The sequence below is a fragment of the Drosophila sechellia genome, chromosome X (assembly GCF_004382195.2).
Source record: "Drosophila sechellia strain sech25 chromosome X, ASM438219v1, whole genome shotgun sequence".
In the NCBI taxonomy this organism is placed as follows: Eukaryota; Metazoa; Arthropoda; class Insecta; order Diptera; family Drosophilidae; genus Drosophila; species Drosophila sechellia.
Window position 1 is genome coordinate 9,050,348 of NC_045954.1, and position 16,089 is coordinate 9,066,436.

Genomic DNA, 16,089 nt, shown 5'->3' on the forward strand with positions numbered 1-16,089 from the left:
GGGTCAGCAGAAAATGACGCTTATCTAAATCCTATTTGTTATATGTGATTGTTATGTAATTGAGACGCCAGTGAGGAGCACTTGAGGAGCCTTCAAGTTTTGGATGTCGACACGACCATGCCCCACCCACCCATCCTCACATTGTCATGTCCATGTCTAATCTATGTTGTAAATTCCGCATAATAGGGTAAAGGAATAATTCCAAAACTTTCTAAAAGTTACCTGTCTTTGATCTATATACAAGAAATCCTATATAGAGCTTTATTGTGTTCAATTTGCTATAGCGATGATACTAGTAGATCAACTTATATGCATCAAACCATAGTAATATTTTGTGTCGTGGATGTGTGTGCGAGTCTATATGTTCGGCTATCCTAAGCTTAACAATAAAATAAATCAATCAAGGTCTTGCTAAACCAACCAAGCCACCTAGTTTCCTATTCGCAGTCCCTTGAAACTAAATGTTACCTATTAATATTGAGCCAGAGTGATAAAGGTCGACCTCAAGGCGGCTTTTTGTACGAAGAAACGTTCTGTCTTTATAAACCCAATAGAAGATGCAAGATAGATAGAAACGTTCTACGACAAAGAAAATCTTCACTCATTGCATTCGCGTTTCAAAATATATGTATGTATATTGCGTCAAGACTGGGACAAATATTCAAGGACATATCAGTTGCTCTCCGGCGATGAGTCCGCCTCCTGAATGTCGTCCTCCGTGGGCCTCAAGTTATCAAAGCGAGCATTTGGTTGGTTGGGTTTGTGGTGGCGATGGCGGCACGGCCGGAGGCGGTGAACTGGGAGTTCTTCTTGGTCATTCTGGGCCAACATCCGGCGATATTTTTCCTCCTCCCTGCGCTCCTCCAACCAAAACAACTCGTATATGCGGTCGTGCCCCCGATTAAGTTCATTCCCTCGCTCCAGATCTTTCCAAATCTGCTTCGGGGGGGTGGATTTGCGAAAGTAGTCGGCATACTTGCAGTCGTTGTCCCGCCCCGGGGAGTGCTCCGATCCGGAATCGCGTCCCCCACTGTCCGGTGCGGGGTTGAGTTCTTTCCCTATTTCCTTATATGCTGTATAGTACTTAGCTCTGTAGGCGTGGTCCAGATCGAGATTATCGTACTCATTGGTCTCGTCGCGGGCCAAGAACTCCTGCACCTGGCGCTGGCGCTCCTTTTCTTGCTCCTGGCGAAAGATCTTGTAGTTTTGGGAGCCGGGACCACAAATGCCCTCCGGCAGAAGTCTTCTGTCATCCTCATCCTTCTCATTATTCTCCTTTGACCGCTGCAGCTTTTTCAAGTGCGAACTTACGTTCGCATAGTTAAGCACATCCGCATTCAACTCGACAAAGTCCACCAACTCCTCCGTGCACTTCTCCATCTCTAGCTCCAGGTGATGGATCCGTTCGCGGACGCATGTGCCAAAGGTGGTCGAATCATTATGCTGACCCTTGGACAACGATTCATCCGCCTTCTTCTCAGTATGCTCACACACCTTTCGTTTTATCTCCTTGATCGTCGTGGACTCCTGTTCAGTTGTCTCCTTCAAGGGATCGTTCTCCGCCTCAATGCGGCGGCGCTGGTTGTCCTTTAGCTCGAGCTCCCGTTTCATTTGCCTCCTTTCCTCCCTCTGAAGAATCTCCATCTGTTGGCGATGCTTCGCATCTGAGGGAAACGTATTTCTTGTGATGCAAAGCATGCTGTGGTGTTTCTCTTTGGATTTCTTCTCTTGGCTCAGCTTGTTTGAGTACCGATGCTGTGGAATTGGCTCCTTAGCATCCATTGGGCTCTGGGACTTTTGCATCATCCTCGGGGGGCTATCTTTCATGTTGTCCTTATGGGTCTGAATCGTAGTCTGAGCATGGGCCTTCGCTTCGCTGTGGAATTTGCCTTGAGACTTTGCCTGCGATTGCCATGTGCTTTTCTTCCGGCGAACCACGGCTGCCGCGGCCGCCACGGCGGCCAATTCCCGTTGGATCGCCGCATTGTTGTGTCGGCATTTGTGCACAGATTTTTCACCAGATTTTCGCCCTGCACCAGGAGCAGTAGCAGCAGAAGCAGCAGCAGGAGGAGCAGCTGCTGCAGGAGTAGAAGCAATATAGGCTTGCGTAACTGCAGACTCCGTGCGATTGATCTCCGTCGACTTCGCCTTATGTGCGGAGCCCAGCAGCTTAATGTTCCTGCGCGACTGGGTCACCTCGACGGAAGATGGCTCCTTCTTCCTTTCCGCCGGGCTCGTGGTCGATTGTTTGGCACTGATTGTCCTGGGGGAGGGATTTGGATGAGTTGAACACTGAACACTTCGCCAGGCATTTATGTTAATTATGTTAGTATGTATGGTTGGGCTGGGTTTAGTGGGCCTGCCCTCATGGAACTAATATTACACTTAACTAAAGGCACACTTACAATTTTGAATATTCACATCCTCATACCACACAAACAAACAGGAATATGTTGTTAACCTAATAATAATAATATTAATATAATATGTTTCTTAAGACATATTTACTGCTAATTTATTTTCAATTTAAACTATTAAATGAATGATTAAATGAAATTTGTGGCTAGAAATGATGAATACTGACTGAGATACACCTATATCTTTACATATAAATAGGGTTCACAAACAAAGAGATCCTTGGACTTGATGAGTTTTTAGAGGACTATTAAGCTTAGTATTCTATTGGCTATCTCATTTATTGAGGCGCATGCGATGTGCCTTTCGGTGCGTGGAACGATGCAGTCGCTCCTTCACTGGGCGCTGAACTGTCCTGGATTCCAAGGAGTCCTTCCGCTCCTTGAATGTGTCCTGCTGTCGGTGATTGGATGTGCTGGTGGCTTTGGAGGTGGCCCGGCGCAATCTGAAAGAGGAGACGAGCAGCTAGAAAAGCTCCTCCACTGGCCCGGCCCACAAACGACTAGACCAGCCCTCCATCCCCCATTCACCCAACAACCGGCCCAGCCCAAGCCCCCAAAGATCCCCGAGAGCACCTCACCTGGTTTGCTTCGTGACTCGCACGGGTTTCGCTAACTCGTCTCGATTGCTGGATGACGTGGAATTGCTGACCGTGCGGGCACTGCCACTGGTCTCCCGGTCAATCAGTTCGTACAGACTGTTGCGGTACTGGTCTACGTCATAGCGCATATGATCTTTCAGCGGCGGCACGATGTCCATGTGGAAATCCATCTCTGCCGACGCGTATTGGAAGCGACTTACATAAGGATGCCTTATGGCCGTCTTGGCTGTCAGCCGATTATGCGGATTCAGCACCAGCAGGGCCTTCACCAGCGAAATACCGTCGTCGCAGCAGTTCTTCATCATTTCGTCCAGCGAATAGCGGCGATCGCGTTGGATATTCCTGCTCAGCAGGACGCTGCCGAAGCTGGGTCCAATCGAAGCGATGTCCAGCTTTGTCACATTCGGCAGGGAAGTCACGATCTTCTCAATCTGAGGCAAATATATATGAATGTATATTGCAACGTACATATAACTATGAAGTGGTATAGATACTCTGCTACCTGATTGACAGTGCTAGTGCCTTGGAATAGGGGCTTCTGCCTGATCATCTCGCCCAGGATGCAGCCCAGGCCCCACATATCGATGCCCTTGGTGTAGCTGGTAAAGGGCAAAAGGACATGCTAGTCTCAGTAAGTTCATGCAAGCTAAACAAAGTACCCACTTCCGACTGGCCACCAGAATTTCGGGGGCGCGATACCAACGCGTGGCAACATAATCAGTCAGCATGCCGTCCTGTTCCAAATCATCATAGATGCGTCTCGAGGAGAGGGTTCTGGCCAGGCCGAAGTCAGCCACTTTGAGCCTGCAAATAGGGCAATGTCATAGATGGAGATGGTGTCCACTGTCCACTGATGATACTGAATGCTGCTGTCAGTGGAATATTACCTGCATTTACTATCGATCAGGATGTTGCTGGGCTTGAGGTCCCTGTGGATGACGTTGCCCGAGTGAATAAACTTAATCGCATTGATTAGCTGGTACATAACGAATCGTTTGTGAACGTCCTTCAGGACATTGCCCCGCTTGATCACGTTGTGCAGATCGCTCTCCATGAACTCGAACACCAAATAAAAGTCCAAGTTGTTGGAGGCCCTGGAGTAAATGTACGGGAATAACATATATACGCGCATTATAGAATACCATATGGAAAGAACTTACTTGAAGATATCTAACAGCCGGACGATGTTGGGATGGCAGCGAAAGGCCCGCAAGAATATCACCTCACGGTAGGTGCGCTGGGCATCGGTTTCGTCGCGGAAGGCATCGAAGACCTTCTTCAGGGCCACCGTGTTCTTTGTACGCCTGTCGGTGGCCTTCCAGACGATGCCATAGGCACCCTTACCCATGCGCTGGGATAGACAATGAAGTTATTAATCGTTTCGACCCATGATCACTTGACTTCATTTTATTATAATTTTCCGTAGAACGAATTTTTTGACTTACCTTTCGCACATCGAAGATGCTTTCCACAGTTTTGTCCAGCTCTTGGATGCGTCGCTCTTGAGCGTGGACAGCTTGATAGTTGGCCATCGTAGCGTGCTCCCTTTCTCCTATCCCCTATCCCTATCCCAATCCTTGCCCCTTATCCTTGTGGCCTCTTTTGCTAATTGAGTAACCGGCAGTTGGTTTCTGGTTGGCCTGGTTGCGACTCTGGCAGAGCCACGAGAACTCCAGCCCCACTTGGCAGCTTCACTGTGGACGATCAGATGGAGTGCGAGAGTTATCAGTTAGCTGGCATTCACTGTGGCACTGTTGCTGTTGCGCGTGGCAGTGGCAGTGGCAGTCGCGCCCAAGTTGTTTTGCGGCTCCAACTGGAGCATCTGGGGCCCTCGTCCTCGCGTGCTTGCTCCCATATGCAAACGGCATCAAGTATGTAAAATAAAATGAAACGCCAACAATAACAGTGCAAAACTCCACAGTGAAAGAATGAAATCGAAATGTGCGAGATAAAGTTAATGAACTAAAAGCACACAGCATAGGAAATCTTAATTATTCAAGAGATTCAGTATTTAAGATATTCAACAATATACAATATTTGAAACATTTCTGTATTACTTTTTGATTAAAGCTTATAATTAGCCAAAGTACATATGCACGTATGTACTCTCCTCTGCTAACAAAGATTTTTCGATCATTGTGAGAAGGGATCATGGCTTTTTCTTTCTCTGCATGCAAGTGCACCGGAAACGGAACAACGGCCATAACGGGAGCACAAATAAAAAGCGGGGAAAAAATAGCAAACGAATAAATAAATCGCGAGGCGGACCTGATTGAAACCGAATTATTGTTAGATCGATCGGGCGGCAGAAGGCGAAAGCGAAAACGAGACCCCAATTGGATGGCCTGGCAATGCCTACAGTGGACCCTCAAGTGCCCACGGCAACGTCATGTAAGAATGCTCGGCTGTACAGTGAGCACTCGCTGCAGAGAACTATGCGTAAAGCTAGAGATGTTTCAAACTCTCATTTATAACGCGATTATTTACAGATTATTTGTATCACTATAAACCAGTATGTTCTAAAATAGTTATTACTGTTAATAAAAAGCTTAACACCAAATCTTCCCGAACATCCACTCTTTGGGATGCCTACTGTATTACTGTTACTGCGCCTACTTCAGCTATTGTTGCTTTTTATTATTGTTGCTGCAAGAAACGCCGCAAAACAATCAAATGGAAATACGTGGCATGCAATCTGACTGAACGAAAACCAGCAACAAAGCGTGGCAAATGAATTTGTTTAACAAATAAATAGGCACAAGTACACTCATATGGCAAAGGCCAGCGCAGTTCAACAAAAATCGAGTTCGAAATCGAAATTCGCAAGAATCTGATCTCGAATGGAGCCGTTATTCCAAGGAATTCCAGTTTTGCGCTGGAAAGTTTGAAATGCAACCCTGTCGCATAAGTGTACGCAAGCGCACATGATTTGAACTAGTAAATATATAATATATTAATAAATCAAATAGACTGAGAAAGGGTAAAATCTACATTATGTCTGCCAGTGTAGCATCAAAAACAACAGCCAAATTGGAGCGATTGAATTTGGTACAAAAGTTTTCAAGTGGAGCACGTCACTTACCCGTAAAAGGAGGCAGGATTCGCAGGATATGTAGAATGGTGGCTAACTAGGAGACGAAGAGGCACGGCAACTTGTCGGATGGTTATGTGAGTGTGTGTGGCTTGAATGTAAACTGGCAATTTGCACAATAAAAATAGAAAAAATAACTATGAAGTAACGAACGCAACGCGAATCAAAAGATGCAACCGGAACTGTAGGATGTTTCACATTAATTGTATAAATATATATATATATATCGCTTGGAACCACCAACCTGTAGGTACAGTCCAGGACCTTGAACACGAAACGAAACTCGAAAAAAAATATCTTTACTTGATCCCGTTCCGGTGTTGGGCTCCACCGAACACAATATCAATACTACTTCGTCCGTTTAGGGCTTCCCACTGCCAACTCATGAAGTAGTCCTTAAATTTTTTTTCGGCTCTTGTGGATTTTATCCTGCCGACTTAGCTTAGGATCAGCGGCCGCGACTTGACAATTTGTATGTTTCACTCGCAGACCACGCGCGCTTCAATTTGCACAGTTTTGGAATTGGAATTACAAGCATATATTAGATCAACGAATGTAGATGCGTATCGGAGGAAGACGAGTCCATATGGCGGTGGATCGTATCCTGTTATCTTTCGGCACTCCGACGTTCACGCTCCCGTTACGATTTTACAAAATAAAAGATTCGGAATCGAATAGAAAAAACGAGTGTACGTTCCTGGCTTGGAATCAGAAGGTCGTGTGTGATGTAGAAAAGTTCCGGACAACTACTGGCATTGTCGACAGTTCGTCTGGGGCGACTGTCACAAATAGCCATGACTACTTGATTGCCCGGGTGGCCGGATTCGTCCAGACTCGCTTGAAATTTCGACTGCACTTGTGTTTCCTGACATCCCTTGTGGTGTCTTGCTCCCCACTACTGCATGCCCACTCTACTCCATAGCTTCCATCGTTTTCAAAGTCCTGCCGTTTCCAATGGTTGCCCCCCGCTCTTCGGCAAAGTCCTGCGGGTGAGCCGTGCATATCATTTACCCAGAACCATTCTTTCGGATATTAACATCCGGACTCGGTGGCCTATTCCTATATGATCTTGAAAATATGTTGAGCGTAGAGTATTTTTTTCTTCATCGAACTTCAAAGAATTCATGACTTTGTTTAATGTTTAGTAATGTATATAGTAATATTAACCTATCTAAATGTAATACTTTATCTTCATTAAAAAAAGTCTATAGCTATGGAAGGTGCTTAAGAAAATGTATTTAATAAACTAACTACTTTTCTAGATTATTTAATGCTGATGTAATCCGTGTGAATGATATCCACGGTTGAGATGGCCCAATGTAGCCTATACCCCTTTACGGACAGGTTGCTGTCAATAAATGCATATTTGATGCTTAGTTTTCAATAACAAACATGGGCGTACCCACGATCCCGGCGCGTAGCAACCTCCTTCTGGCCGGGAAGGGGACTCAACAGCCGGCGAGCGTGTTATGCGGTTGCCAGGAGAAACGCGACACTAGAAACTTTGCGGGGCGGATTACTGGATTGTCGTACAAAAATATTTCTTGCATGTTAGTTTATTGTTAGTTTTTGCTATGATTAGAGGACTACAAATCTATGGCTTTTTCTGCAGGTAGATAATTTCAGTTTTCTGTGGGATTTGGGCATTCTTCTGCTGCTGCTACAACAGCTGCAGTTTCAGTTGCTGCAAATGATGTGGCTTCAAGTGCAGTAGACGCAGCAACTGTTGTTGCTGCTGCATGTCAGTTTATTGATAGTCCTTGGCTTGTGTTTTCTGTGGGAATTGGGCCGTCTTCTGCTACTCTTGCAACTGCTGCTGCAGAAAAAACTTCAGCTGCAACAGCTGCATATGCTGTTGCAGTTGCTGCACATGATGTGGCTCCAAATGCAGTTGCTCCAGAAACTCTTGTTGCTGCTGCTCCCGCTGTTGTTGTAGCTCCTGCTGTTGTTGCTGCTGCTGCTGGTGTTGTTGTTGCAGGTGCTGTGGTTGTTGCTGCAACCATAGCTTCTGCTTCTCCTGGTACTGTTTCAGCTGGGTCTGTATCTGTTGCCTCTGCTTCTCTAACTCCGCCAGTTGCTCCTGCTGTTTGCTCACTAGCTCGTCCATGGTGAGCTCTTCTGCGTCGGCAAGAAGCTTGCGTGTTTTCTCGGCGGCCTGGCTGGGCGTAATATTCCAATCTTGCATTTGTTGCGGCAGAGCCTGAGAGTGTAAAGGACTTTGATGTTTATTTGGGGACTCATAGTCTGGCCAAATAATTATACTAACCTGAAAGAGGCGTTCGATGGCAAAATTGGCGCTACACTCATCACTGCAGTACTCGCTCTGCGGCCTCGCTTCGGAGCAGCAATTGGGTCTGTGGCACTGCCGGATGCCCTGTAGCTCCGGATTGAGGAATATCTCCGGACTGGCCTCCCGCGGGCCCACCTGGATATTGCGAGTCTTGGGTGTCGCCTTCTTCCGCTTCCTACGTGGGCGTACTTCAGTCGGCCGCGACTCCTTTGGTTCTCGGGCGCTGTTGTTTTTGCGCATCGCAGCCACAGTGGTCGGTGGCGGCGCTTGCTGGCTGGTTGTTGCGGGCGCCACCGGTGCTGCAGCAGGCGCAGCGCCCGATGAACCTACGCCTGGGACATTGAGACTAGTAGAGGCGGCGTTCGATGCGGCTGCCCGTTCGGTGTCCACCAGGCGGAATATGGTCTGCAGTTCGGGATTCTCTTTTTTGCATCGCCGGCAGTAGTACTGTTTGATGTGCTCAGCATCCTTCTCGGTGATCCCTATACAGTCTCCGTGGTACCACTCCTCGCAACCATCGCAGCCTCTGGAAAGCGATGGTGACAAGCGGTTAGGCGGGATCTAGATCTTAAGGGCTATTCAACTCACATCATGAACCTGGAGCAGTCGGAGGAGCGGCATATGCAGTACGCCTGCCCTTCCTGCTTTAGAATGGTGGCTATCTTGGACTTGCGCTCTGGCAAATCGAATTCCCGTGCGATCTCCCGCCTGATTTCCTCATCCTGTTTGGAAACCTTCTTTGTAGTTAAAAATATTATTGCCGTGCAACGGGTGAAACTTACGGTCTTCTTGTCCGTCATCTCGCAACAATCTTTCCGACAACTCGAGTCCAACTCCAAATCTGTCAATTAAGTTTTAGGGAATTTTTTTTGCGATGGAGATGGTATGGCTTGGAATCAGAAGGTCAAGTGTGATATCGATAAGTTCCGGACAACGACTGGCATTGACAGTTTGTCTGGGGCGACTGTCACAAATCGCCAGGACTACTTGATTGCCCAGGTAGCCGGATTCGTTCAGACTCGCTTAATATCCGTTTTGATGTCTTGCTCACCACTTTACTCCATAGCTTCCATCTTTTTCAAAGTCCTGACATTTCCAATGCGGTTGCCAGTAGAAATGCGACACTATAAACTTTGCGGGGCGGGGTCAGTCAAGATTACTGGATTGTCGTACAAAAATATTTCTTGCATGTTAGTTTATTGTTAGTTTTTGCTATGATTAGAGGACTACAAATCTATGGCTTTTTCTGCAGGTAGATAATTTCAGTTTTCTGTGGGATTTGGGCATTCTTCTGCTGCTGCTACAACAGCTGCAGTTTCAGTTGCTGCAAATGATGTGGCTTCAAGTGCAGTAGACGCAGCAACTGTTGTTGCTGCTGCATGTCAGTTTATTGATAGTCCTTGGCTTGTGTTTTCTGTGGGAATTGGGCCGTCTTCTGCTACTCTTGCAACTGCTGCTGCAGAAAAAACTTCAGCTGCAACAGCTGCATATGCTGTTGCAGTTGCTGCACATGATGTGGCTCCAAATGCAGTTGCTCCAGAAACTCTTGTTGCTGCTGCTCCCGCTGTTGTTGTAGCTCCTGCTGTTGTTGCTGCTGCTGCTGGTGTTGTTGTTGCAGGTGCTGTGGTTGTTGCTGCAACCATAGCTTCTGCTTCTCCTGGTACTGTTTCAGCTGGGTCTGTATCTGTTGCCTCTGCTTCTCTAACTCCGCCAGTTGCTCCTGCTGTTTGCTCACTAGCTCGTCCATGGTGAGCTCTTCTGCGTCGGCAAGAAGCTTGCGTGTTTTCTCGGCGGCCTGGCTGGGCGTAATATTCCAATCTTGCATTTGTTGCGGCAGAGCCTGAGAGTGTAAAGGACTTTGATGTTTATTTGGGGACTCATAGTCTGGCCAAATAATTATACTAACCTGAAAGAGGCGTTCGATGGCAAAATTGGCGCTACACTCATCACTGCAGTACTCGCTCTGCGGCCTCGCTTCGGAGCAGCAATTGGGTCTGTGGCACTGCCGGATGCCCTGTAGCTCCGGATTGAGGAATATCTCCGGACTGGCCTCCCGCGGGCCCACCTGGATATTGCGAGTCTTGGGTGTCGCCTTCTTCCGCTTCCTACGTGGGCGTACTTCAGTCGGCCGCAACTCCTTTGGTTCTCGGGCGCTGTTGTTTTTGCGCATCGCAGCCACAGTGGTCGGTGGCGGCGCTTGCTGGCTGGTTGTTGCGGGCGCCACCGGTGCAGCAGCAGGCGCAGCGCCCGATGAACCTACGCCTGGGACATTGAGACTAGTAGAGGCGGCGTTCGATGCGGCTGCCCGTTCGGTGTCCACCAGGCGGAATATGGTCTGCAGTTCGGGATTCTCTTTTTTGCATCGCCGGCAGTAGTACTGTTTGATGTGCTCAGCATCCTTCTCGGTGATCCCTATACAGTCTCCGTGGTACCACTCCTCGCAACCATCGCAGCCTCTGGAAAGCGATGGTGACAAGCGGTTAGGCGGGATCTAGATCTTAAGGGCTATTCAACTCACATCATGAACCTGGAGCAGTCGGAGGAGCGGCATATGCAGTACGCCTGCCCTTCCTGCTTTAGAATGGTGGCTATCTTGGACTTGCGCTCTGGCAAATCGAATTCCCGTGCGATCTCCCGCCTGATTTCCTCATCCTGTTTGGAAACCTTCTTTGTAGTTAAAAATATTATTGCCGTGCAACGGGTGAAACTTACGGTCTTCTTGTCCGTCATCTCGCAACAATCTTTCCGACAACTCGAGTCCAACTCCAAATCTGTCAATTAAGTTTTAGGGAATTTTTTTTGCGATGGAGATGGTATGGCTTGGAATCAGAAGGTCAAGTGTGATATCGATAAGTTCCGGACAACGACTGGCATTGACAGTTTGTCTGGGGCGACTGTCACAAATCGCCAGGACTACTTGATTGCCCAGGTAGCCGGATTCGTTCAGACTCGCTTAATATCCGTTTTGATGTCTTGCTCACCACTTTACTCCATAGCTTCCATCTTTTTCAAAGTCCTGACATTTCCAATGCGGTTGCCAGTAGAAATGCGACACTATAAACTTTGCGGGGCGGGGTCAGTCAAGATTACTGGATTGTCGTACAAAAATATTTCTTGCATGTTAGTTTATTGTTAGTTTTTGCTATGATTAGAGGACTACAAATCTATGGCTTTTTCTGCAGGTAGATAATTTCAGTTTTCTGTGGGATTTGGGCATTCTTCTGCTGCTGCTACAACAGCTGCAGTTTCAGTTGCTGCAAATGATGTGGCTTCAAGTGCAGTAGACGCAGCAACTGTTGTTGCTGCTGCATGTCAGTTTATTGATAGTCCTTGGCTTGTGTTTTCTGTGGGAATTGGGCCGTCTTCTGCTACTCTTGCAACTGCTGCTGCAGAAAAAACTTCAGCTGCAACAGCTGCATATGCTGTTGCAGTTGCTGCACATGATGTGGCTCCAAATGCAGTTGCTCCAGAAACTCTTGTTGCTGCTGCTCCCGCTGTTGTTGTAGCTCCTGCTGTTGTTGCTGCTGCTGCTGGTGTTGTTGTTGCAGGTGCTGTGGTTGTTGCTGCAACCATAGCTTCTGCTTCTCCTGGTACTGTTTCAGCTGGGTCTGTATCTGTTGCCTCTGCTTCTCTAACTCCGCCAGTTGCTCCTGCTGTTTGCTCACTAGCTCGTCCATGGTGAGCTCTTCTGCGTCGGCAAGAAGCTTGCGTGTTTTCTCGGCGGCCTGGCTGGGCGTAATATTCCAATCTTGCATTTGTTGCGGCAGAGCCTGAGAGTGTAAAGGACTTTGATGTTTATTTGGGGACTCATAGTCTGGCCAAATAATTATACTAACCTGAAAGAGGCGTTCGATGGCAAAATTGGCGCTACACTCATCACTGCAGTACTCGCTCTGCGGCCTCGCTTCGGAGCAGCAATTGGGTCTGTGGCACTGCCGGATGCCCTGTAGCTCCGGATTGAGGAATATCTCCGGACTGGCCTCCCGCGGGCCCACCTGGATATTGCGAGTCTTGGGTGTCGCCTTCTTCCGCTTCCTACGTGGGCGTACTTCAGTCGGCCGCAACTCCTTTGGTTCTCGGGCGCTGTTGTTTTTGCGCATCGCAGCCACAGTGGTCGGTGGCGGCGCTTGCTGGCTGGTTGTTGCGGGCGCCACCGGTGCAGCAGCAGGCGCAGCGCCCGATGAACCTACGCCTGGGACATTGAGACTAGTAGAGGCGGCGTTCGATGCGGCTGCCCGTTCGGTGTCCACCAGGCGGAATATGGTCTGCAGTTCGGGATTCTCTTTTTTGCATCGCCGGCAGTAGTACTGTTTGATGTGCTCAGCATCCTTCTCGGTGATCCCTATACAGTCTCCGTGGTACCACTCCTCGCAACCATCGCAGCCTCTGGAAAGCGATGGTGACAAGCGGTTAGGCGGGATCTAGATCTTAAGGGCTATTCAACTCACATCATGAACCTGGAGCAGTCGGAGGAGCGGCATATGCAGTACGCCTGCCCTTCCTGCTTTAGAATGGTGGCTATCTTGGACTTGCGCTCTGGCAAATCGAATTCCCGTGCGATCTCCCGCCTGATTTCCTCATCCTGTTTGGAAACCTTCTTTGTAGTTAAAAATATTATTGCCGTGCAACGGGTGAAACTTACGGTCTTCTTGTCCGTCATCTCGCAACAATCTTTCCGACAACTCGAGTCCAACTCCAAATCTGTCAATTAAGTTTTAGGGAATTTTTTTTGCGATGGAGATGGTATGGCTTGGAATCAGAAGGTCAAGTGTGATATCGATAAGTTCCGGACAACGACTGGCATTGACAGTTCGTCTGGGGCGACTGTCACAAATCGCCAGGACTACTTGATTGCCCAGGTAGCCGGATTCGTTCAGACTCGCTTAATATCCGTTTTGATGTCTTGCTCACCACTTTACTCCATAGCTTCCATCTTTTTCAAAGTCCTGACATTTCCAATGCTGTTGCCAGTAGAAATGCGACACTATAAACTTTGCGGGGCGGGGTCAGTCAAGATTACTGGATTATCGTACAAAAATATTTCTTGCATGTTAGTTTATTGTTAATTTTTGCTATGATTAGAGGACTACAAATCTATGGCTTTTTCTGCAGGTAGATAATTTGAGTTTTCTGTGGGATTTGGGCATTCTTCTGCTGCTGGTGCAACTGCTGTTTCTGCAACAGCTGCAGTTGAAGTTGCTGCAGATGATGTGGCTTTAATTGCAGTTGCTGCTGCTCCTGCTGTTTTTGCTGCTGCTGTTCTTGCTGCTGCTGTTGTTGCTGCTGCTGTTGTTGTTGTTGCTGCTGTTGTTGTTGCTGCTGCTGTTGTTGCTGCAACATTAGCTTCTGCTTTTCCTGGTACTGTTTCTGCTGTGTCTGTATCTGTTGCTGGTGAGCCAGGCGTCGCCTTTGCTTTTCGAACTCCGCCAGATGCTCCTGCTGCTTGCGCACCAGCTCGTCCATCACCTCGTGGTTGTAGGTGGAGTGTAGCATCAGGCCGAGCAGGTTCGCTCGCGAGGTGAGCTGCTGCCGCATCAAGCGCTCCTGCTCCATCAGGTCGTCCATCTTGAGCCATTGACGCACACGCTCCAGATCGATCTCAGCGCGCCGGATCTTCTCCCAGGCGTAGTGCTTGAAGCAATTCTTCTTTGGCGCACGACAAAACTCGCCCGTGGGATTGAAGACGTTGTTCACCAAGGGCGAACCGCACACATCCGTATCGTTCACTTTCGGATCCTTGCTGTGCTCCGGACACAATACTCTCAATCTCTTACAGTAAGTCTTACTTGCCGGATTGTAGAAATCACAAAACATATTGTTGCCCTCCATTCGCGTTTTGAATATGCTCCCGAAGCTAGCCTGCGATTCGTATTTGTTGAAGCACTTCTCCATGTGCTTGATGGCCGTGCGCGAGTGAATCTCGTGGCCACAGGTGATGCAGTACATGCTTTGTTCGTCCTCCATGTCGGCGGTGTCTTGTGACCCCAATGTATCAATAGAGCTTCGATTGGCTCGTTCCACCACCATGTTGAGCTCTTCGGAGCGTTTCTCTAGCTCGGCAAGTGCGAAACGCACCAGGGACTGCTTATGACGAATGTTATCAAGATGCTTGCGTGTTTCCTCGGCTGCGCGGCTGGGCGTAAGATTCCACTCTTGCAATCGTTGCGGCAGAACCTGAGAGTGTAAAGGACTTTGGTGTTTATTTGGGGTCTCATAGTCTGGCCAAAAAAATATACTAACCTGGAAGATGCGTTTGGTGGCCAGATTGAAGCCACACTTATCGCTGCAGTACTTGCTCTGCGGCCTCGCATGGGAGCAGCAATTGGGTCCGTAGCACTGACGGATGCCTTGTAGCTCCGGGTTGAGGTATATCTCCGGACTGGGCGCCCGCGGGCCCACCTGGACATTGCGAGTCTTGGGTGCCGCCTTCTCCCGCTTCCTACTTGGGCCTGCTTGAGTCGGCTGCGACTCCTTTAAGACCGTCGCCGCCTGGACAACGCAGGTGCGGAATATACAGCGCGGCTTGTGCCCCACGCGAACGCGGCACGCGTCGCACTGGTTGCAATTGGGACGCCGGCATCCCTCGCAGGAACCACAACGTTTGCCCATCTTTGGTTCTCGGGCGTTGCTGTTCTTGCGCTTTGCTGCCGCAGTTGTCAGTGGCGGCGCTTGCTGGCCGGTTGTTGCGGGCGCCACCGGTGCAGCAGCAGGGGCAGCGCCCGATGGACCTACGCCTGGGGCATTGAGACTTGTAGAGGCGGCGTTCGATGCGGCTGCCCGTTCGGTGGCCACCAGGCGGAATATGGTCTGCAGTTCGGGATTCTCTTTTTTGCATCGCCGGCAGTAGTACTGTTTGATGTGCTTAGCCTCCTTCTCGGTGATCCCTATACAGTCTCCGTGGTACCACTCCTCGCAACCATCGCAGCCTCTGGAAAGCGATGGGGACAAGCGGTTAGGCGGGATCTAGATCTTAAGGGCTATTCAACTCACATCATGAACCTGGAGCAGTCGGAGGAGCGGCATATGCAATACGCCTGGTCTTCCTGCTTTAGAATGGTGGCTATCTTGGACTTGCGCTCTGGCAAATCGAATTCCCGTGCGATCTCCCGCCTGATTTCCTCTTTCTGTTTGGTAACTTCCTTTGTAGTTAAAAATATGATAACCGTGCAACGGGTGAAACTTACGGTCTTCTTATATTTGCGCTTGTCCGTCATCTCGCACCAATCTTCCCGACAACTCGAGTCCAACTCTAAATCCGTCAATTAAGTTTCATGAAATATTTTTCGCGATGGTGATGGTGTATGAAAGAATATCGATAGCCTACTAGAAATGTATTCAGACAATCGATAGTTTGTGGTCTAATAAAAAAAATATTTAACATAAAACTACGATGTGGATTTTAATTGATGTATGACTATACAACAAAAACAATTTTAGGTTTTTATTGTAAATTGTGTATAAATATAAATACTAGTTAACACTAAAATCGATAGAACTAATTCCATAATCTTAAGAACAAACGATAATGTGCTCGAGATCTATGAGTTTGAATAGAGATCTTGAAAGAGAAACAATGTGATTAAAAAAACTTCTCAAGAATGTTGCATTATATAAAAATATATGTATTTTTCGATAATTAAACTTCGATAGAAAAAAATCGAATAATTACTGGAATTGTGGGATTTTTCTCAC

The 16,089-nt window shown here is 48.1% G+C and overlaps 5 protein-coding genes across 9 annotated transcripts; all 5 read right to left on the reverse strand.

Annotated features, from left to right (window-relative positions):
• Positions 1–609: 609 nt before the first annotated feature.
• LOC6620454 (extracellular signal-regulated kinase 7) lies at positions 610–6,903 on the reverse strand. 4 transcript variants are annotated; one of them, XM_032725580.1, is made up of 9 exons: positions 6,352–6,903; positions 6,099–6,210; positions 4,462–4,710; positions 4,177–4,367; positions 3,904–4,110; positions 3,680–3,820; positions 3,519–3,615; positions 2,996–3,447; positions 610–2,263 (listed from the first exon to the last, which is right to left on the reverse strand). In XM_032725580.1, the coding sequence occupies exons 3-9, from the start codon at positions 4,546–4,548 to the stop codon at positions 673–675; spliced, it is 2,766 nt and encodes a 921-aa protein (XP_032581471.1). In that variant the 5' UTR covers positions 4,549–4,710; positions 6,099–6,210; positions 6,352–6,903; the 3' UTR covers positions 610–672. The 4 variants fall into 4 exon arrangements, with proteins under 4 accessions (XP_032581471.1, XP_032581470.1, XP_002044661.2 ...); XM_032725579.1 differs by having other exon boundaries at positions 6,099–6,289; XM_032725581.1 differs by lacking the exon at positions 610–2,263 and adding an exon at positions 2,500–2,860 and having other exon boundaries at positions 6,099–6,289; positions 6,352–6,900.
• Positions 6,904–7,631: 728 nt separating this feature from the next.
• On the reverse strand, positions 7,632–9,468 carry LOC6620455 (CXXC-type zinc finger protein 1). The gene is made up of 4 exons (XM_002044626.2): positions 9,180–9,468; positions 8,986–9,119; positions 8,374–8,923; positions 7,632–8,307 (listed from the first exon to the last, which is right to left on the reverse strand). Exons 1-4 carry the CDS (start codon positions 9,195–9,197, stop codon positions 7,906–7,908), a joined length of 1,104 nt encoding a protein of 367 aa, XP_002044662.1. The 5' UTR covers positions 9,198–9,468; the 3' UTR covers positions 7,632–7,905.
• Positions 9,469–9,575: 107 nt separating this feature from the next.
• On the reverse strand, positions 9,576–11,398 carry LOC116802000 (CXXC-type zinc finger protein 1-like). The gene is made up of 4 exons (XM_032724756.1): positions 11,110–11,398; positions 10,916–11,049; positions 10,304–10,853; positions 9,576–10,237 (listed from the first exon to the last, which is right to left on the reverse strand). The coding sequence occupies exons 1-4, from the start codon at positions 11,125–11,127 to the stop codon at positions 9,836–9,838; spliced, it is 1,104 nt and encodes a 367-aa protein (XP_032580647.1). The 5' UTR covers positions 11,128–11,398; the 3' UTR covers positions 9,576–9,835.
• A 107-nt stretch (positions 11,399–11,505) lies between these two features.
• Positions 11,506–13,330, reverse strand: LOC6621692 (CXXC-type zinc finger protein 1). Its single transcript, XM_032724755.1, has 4 exons — positions 13,040–13,330; positions 12,846–12,979; positions 12,234–12,783; positions 11,506–12,167 (listed from the first exon to the last, which is right to left on the reverse strand). Exons 1-4 carry the CDS (start codon positions 13,055–13,057, stop codon positions 11,766–11,768), a joined length of 1,104 nt encoding a protein of 367 aa, XP_032580646.1. The 5' UTR covers positions 13,058–13,330; the 3' UTR covers positions 11,506–11,765.
• Positions 13,331–13,437: 107 nt separating this feature from the next.
• On the reverse strand, positions 13,438–15,699 carry LOC6620457 (CXXC-type zinc finger protein 1). 2 transcript variants are annotated; one of them, XM_002044628.2, is made up of 4 exons: positions 15,582–15,698; positions 15,388–15,521; positions 14,638–15,325; positions 13,438–14,571 (listed from the first exon to the last, which is right to left on the reverse strand). In XM_002044628.2, the coding sequence occupies exons 1-4, from the start codon at positions 15,609–15,611 to the stop codon at positions 13,492–13,494; spliced, it is 1,932 nt and encodes a 643-aa protein (XP_002044664.2). In that variant the 5' UTR covers positions 15,612–15,698; the 3' UTR covers positions 13,438–13,491. The 2 variants fall into 2 exon arrangements, with proteins under 2 accessions (XP_002044664.2, XP_032580645.1); XM_032724754.1 differs by having other exon boundaries at positions 15,388–15,699.
• Between the last annotated feature and the right edge of the window lie 390 nt (positions 15,700–16,089).

Bases quoted from the DNA above. Each gene is read 5' to 3' on its own strand.
- LOC6620454 (XM_002044625.2), bottom strand. From the start codon at position 4,548: ATGGCCAACTATCAAGCTGTCCACGCTCAAGAGCGACGCATCCAAGAG. The intron at 4,368-4,461 runs GTAAGTCAAAAA...TGTCTATCCCAG, and splicing joins GCATCTTCGATGTGCGAAAG to CGCATGGGTAAGGGTGCCTA. The intron at 3,448-3,518 runs GTAGCAGAGTAT...TATTTGCCTCAG, and splicing joins GCACTAGCACTGTCAATCAG to ATTGAGAAGATCGTGACTTC.
- LOC6620455 (XM_002044626.2), bottom strand. The intron at 8,924-8,985 runs GTGAGTTGAATA...ATCGCTTTCCAG, and splicing joins GACTGCTCCAGGTTCATGAT to AGGCTGCGATGGTTGCGAGG. The intron at 8,308-8,373 runs GTTAGTATAATT...TTACACTCTCAG, and splicing joins CCATCGAACGCCTCTTTCAG to GCTCTGCCGCAACAAATGCA.
- LOC116802000 (XM_032724756.1), bottom strand. The intron at 10,854-10,915 runs GTGAGTTGAATA...ATCGCTTTCCAG, and splicing joins GACTGCTCCAGGTTCATGAT to AGGCTGCGATGGTTGCGAGG. The intron at 10,238-10,303 runs GTTAGTATAATT...TTACACTCTCAG, and splicing joins CCATCGAACGCCTCTTTCAG to GCTCTGCCGCAACAAATGCA.
- LOC6621692 (XM_032724755.1), bottom strand. The intron at 12,784-12,845 runs GTGAGTTGAATA...ATCGCTTTCCAG, and splicing joins GACTGCTCCAGGTTCATGAT to AGGCTGCGATGGTTGCGAGG. The intron at 12,168-12,233 runs GTTAGTATAATT...TTACACTCTCAG, and splicing joins CCATCGAACGCCTCTTTCAG to GCTCTGCCGCAACAAATGCA.
- LOC6620457 (XM_032724754.1), bottom strand. From the start codon at position 15,611: ATGACGGACAAGCGCAAATATAAGAAGACCGTAAGTTTCACCCGTTGC. The intron at 15,326-15,387 runs GTGAGTTGAATA...ATCGCTTTCCAG, and splicing joins GACTGCTCCAGGTTCATGAT to AGGCTGCGATGGTTGCGAGG. The intron at 14,572-14,637 runs GTTAGTATATTT...TTACACTCTCAG, and splicing joins CCACCAAACGCATCTTCCAG to GTTCTGCCGCAACGATTGCA.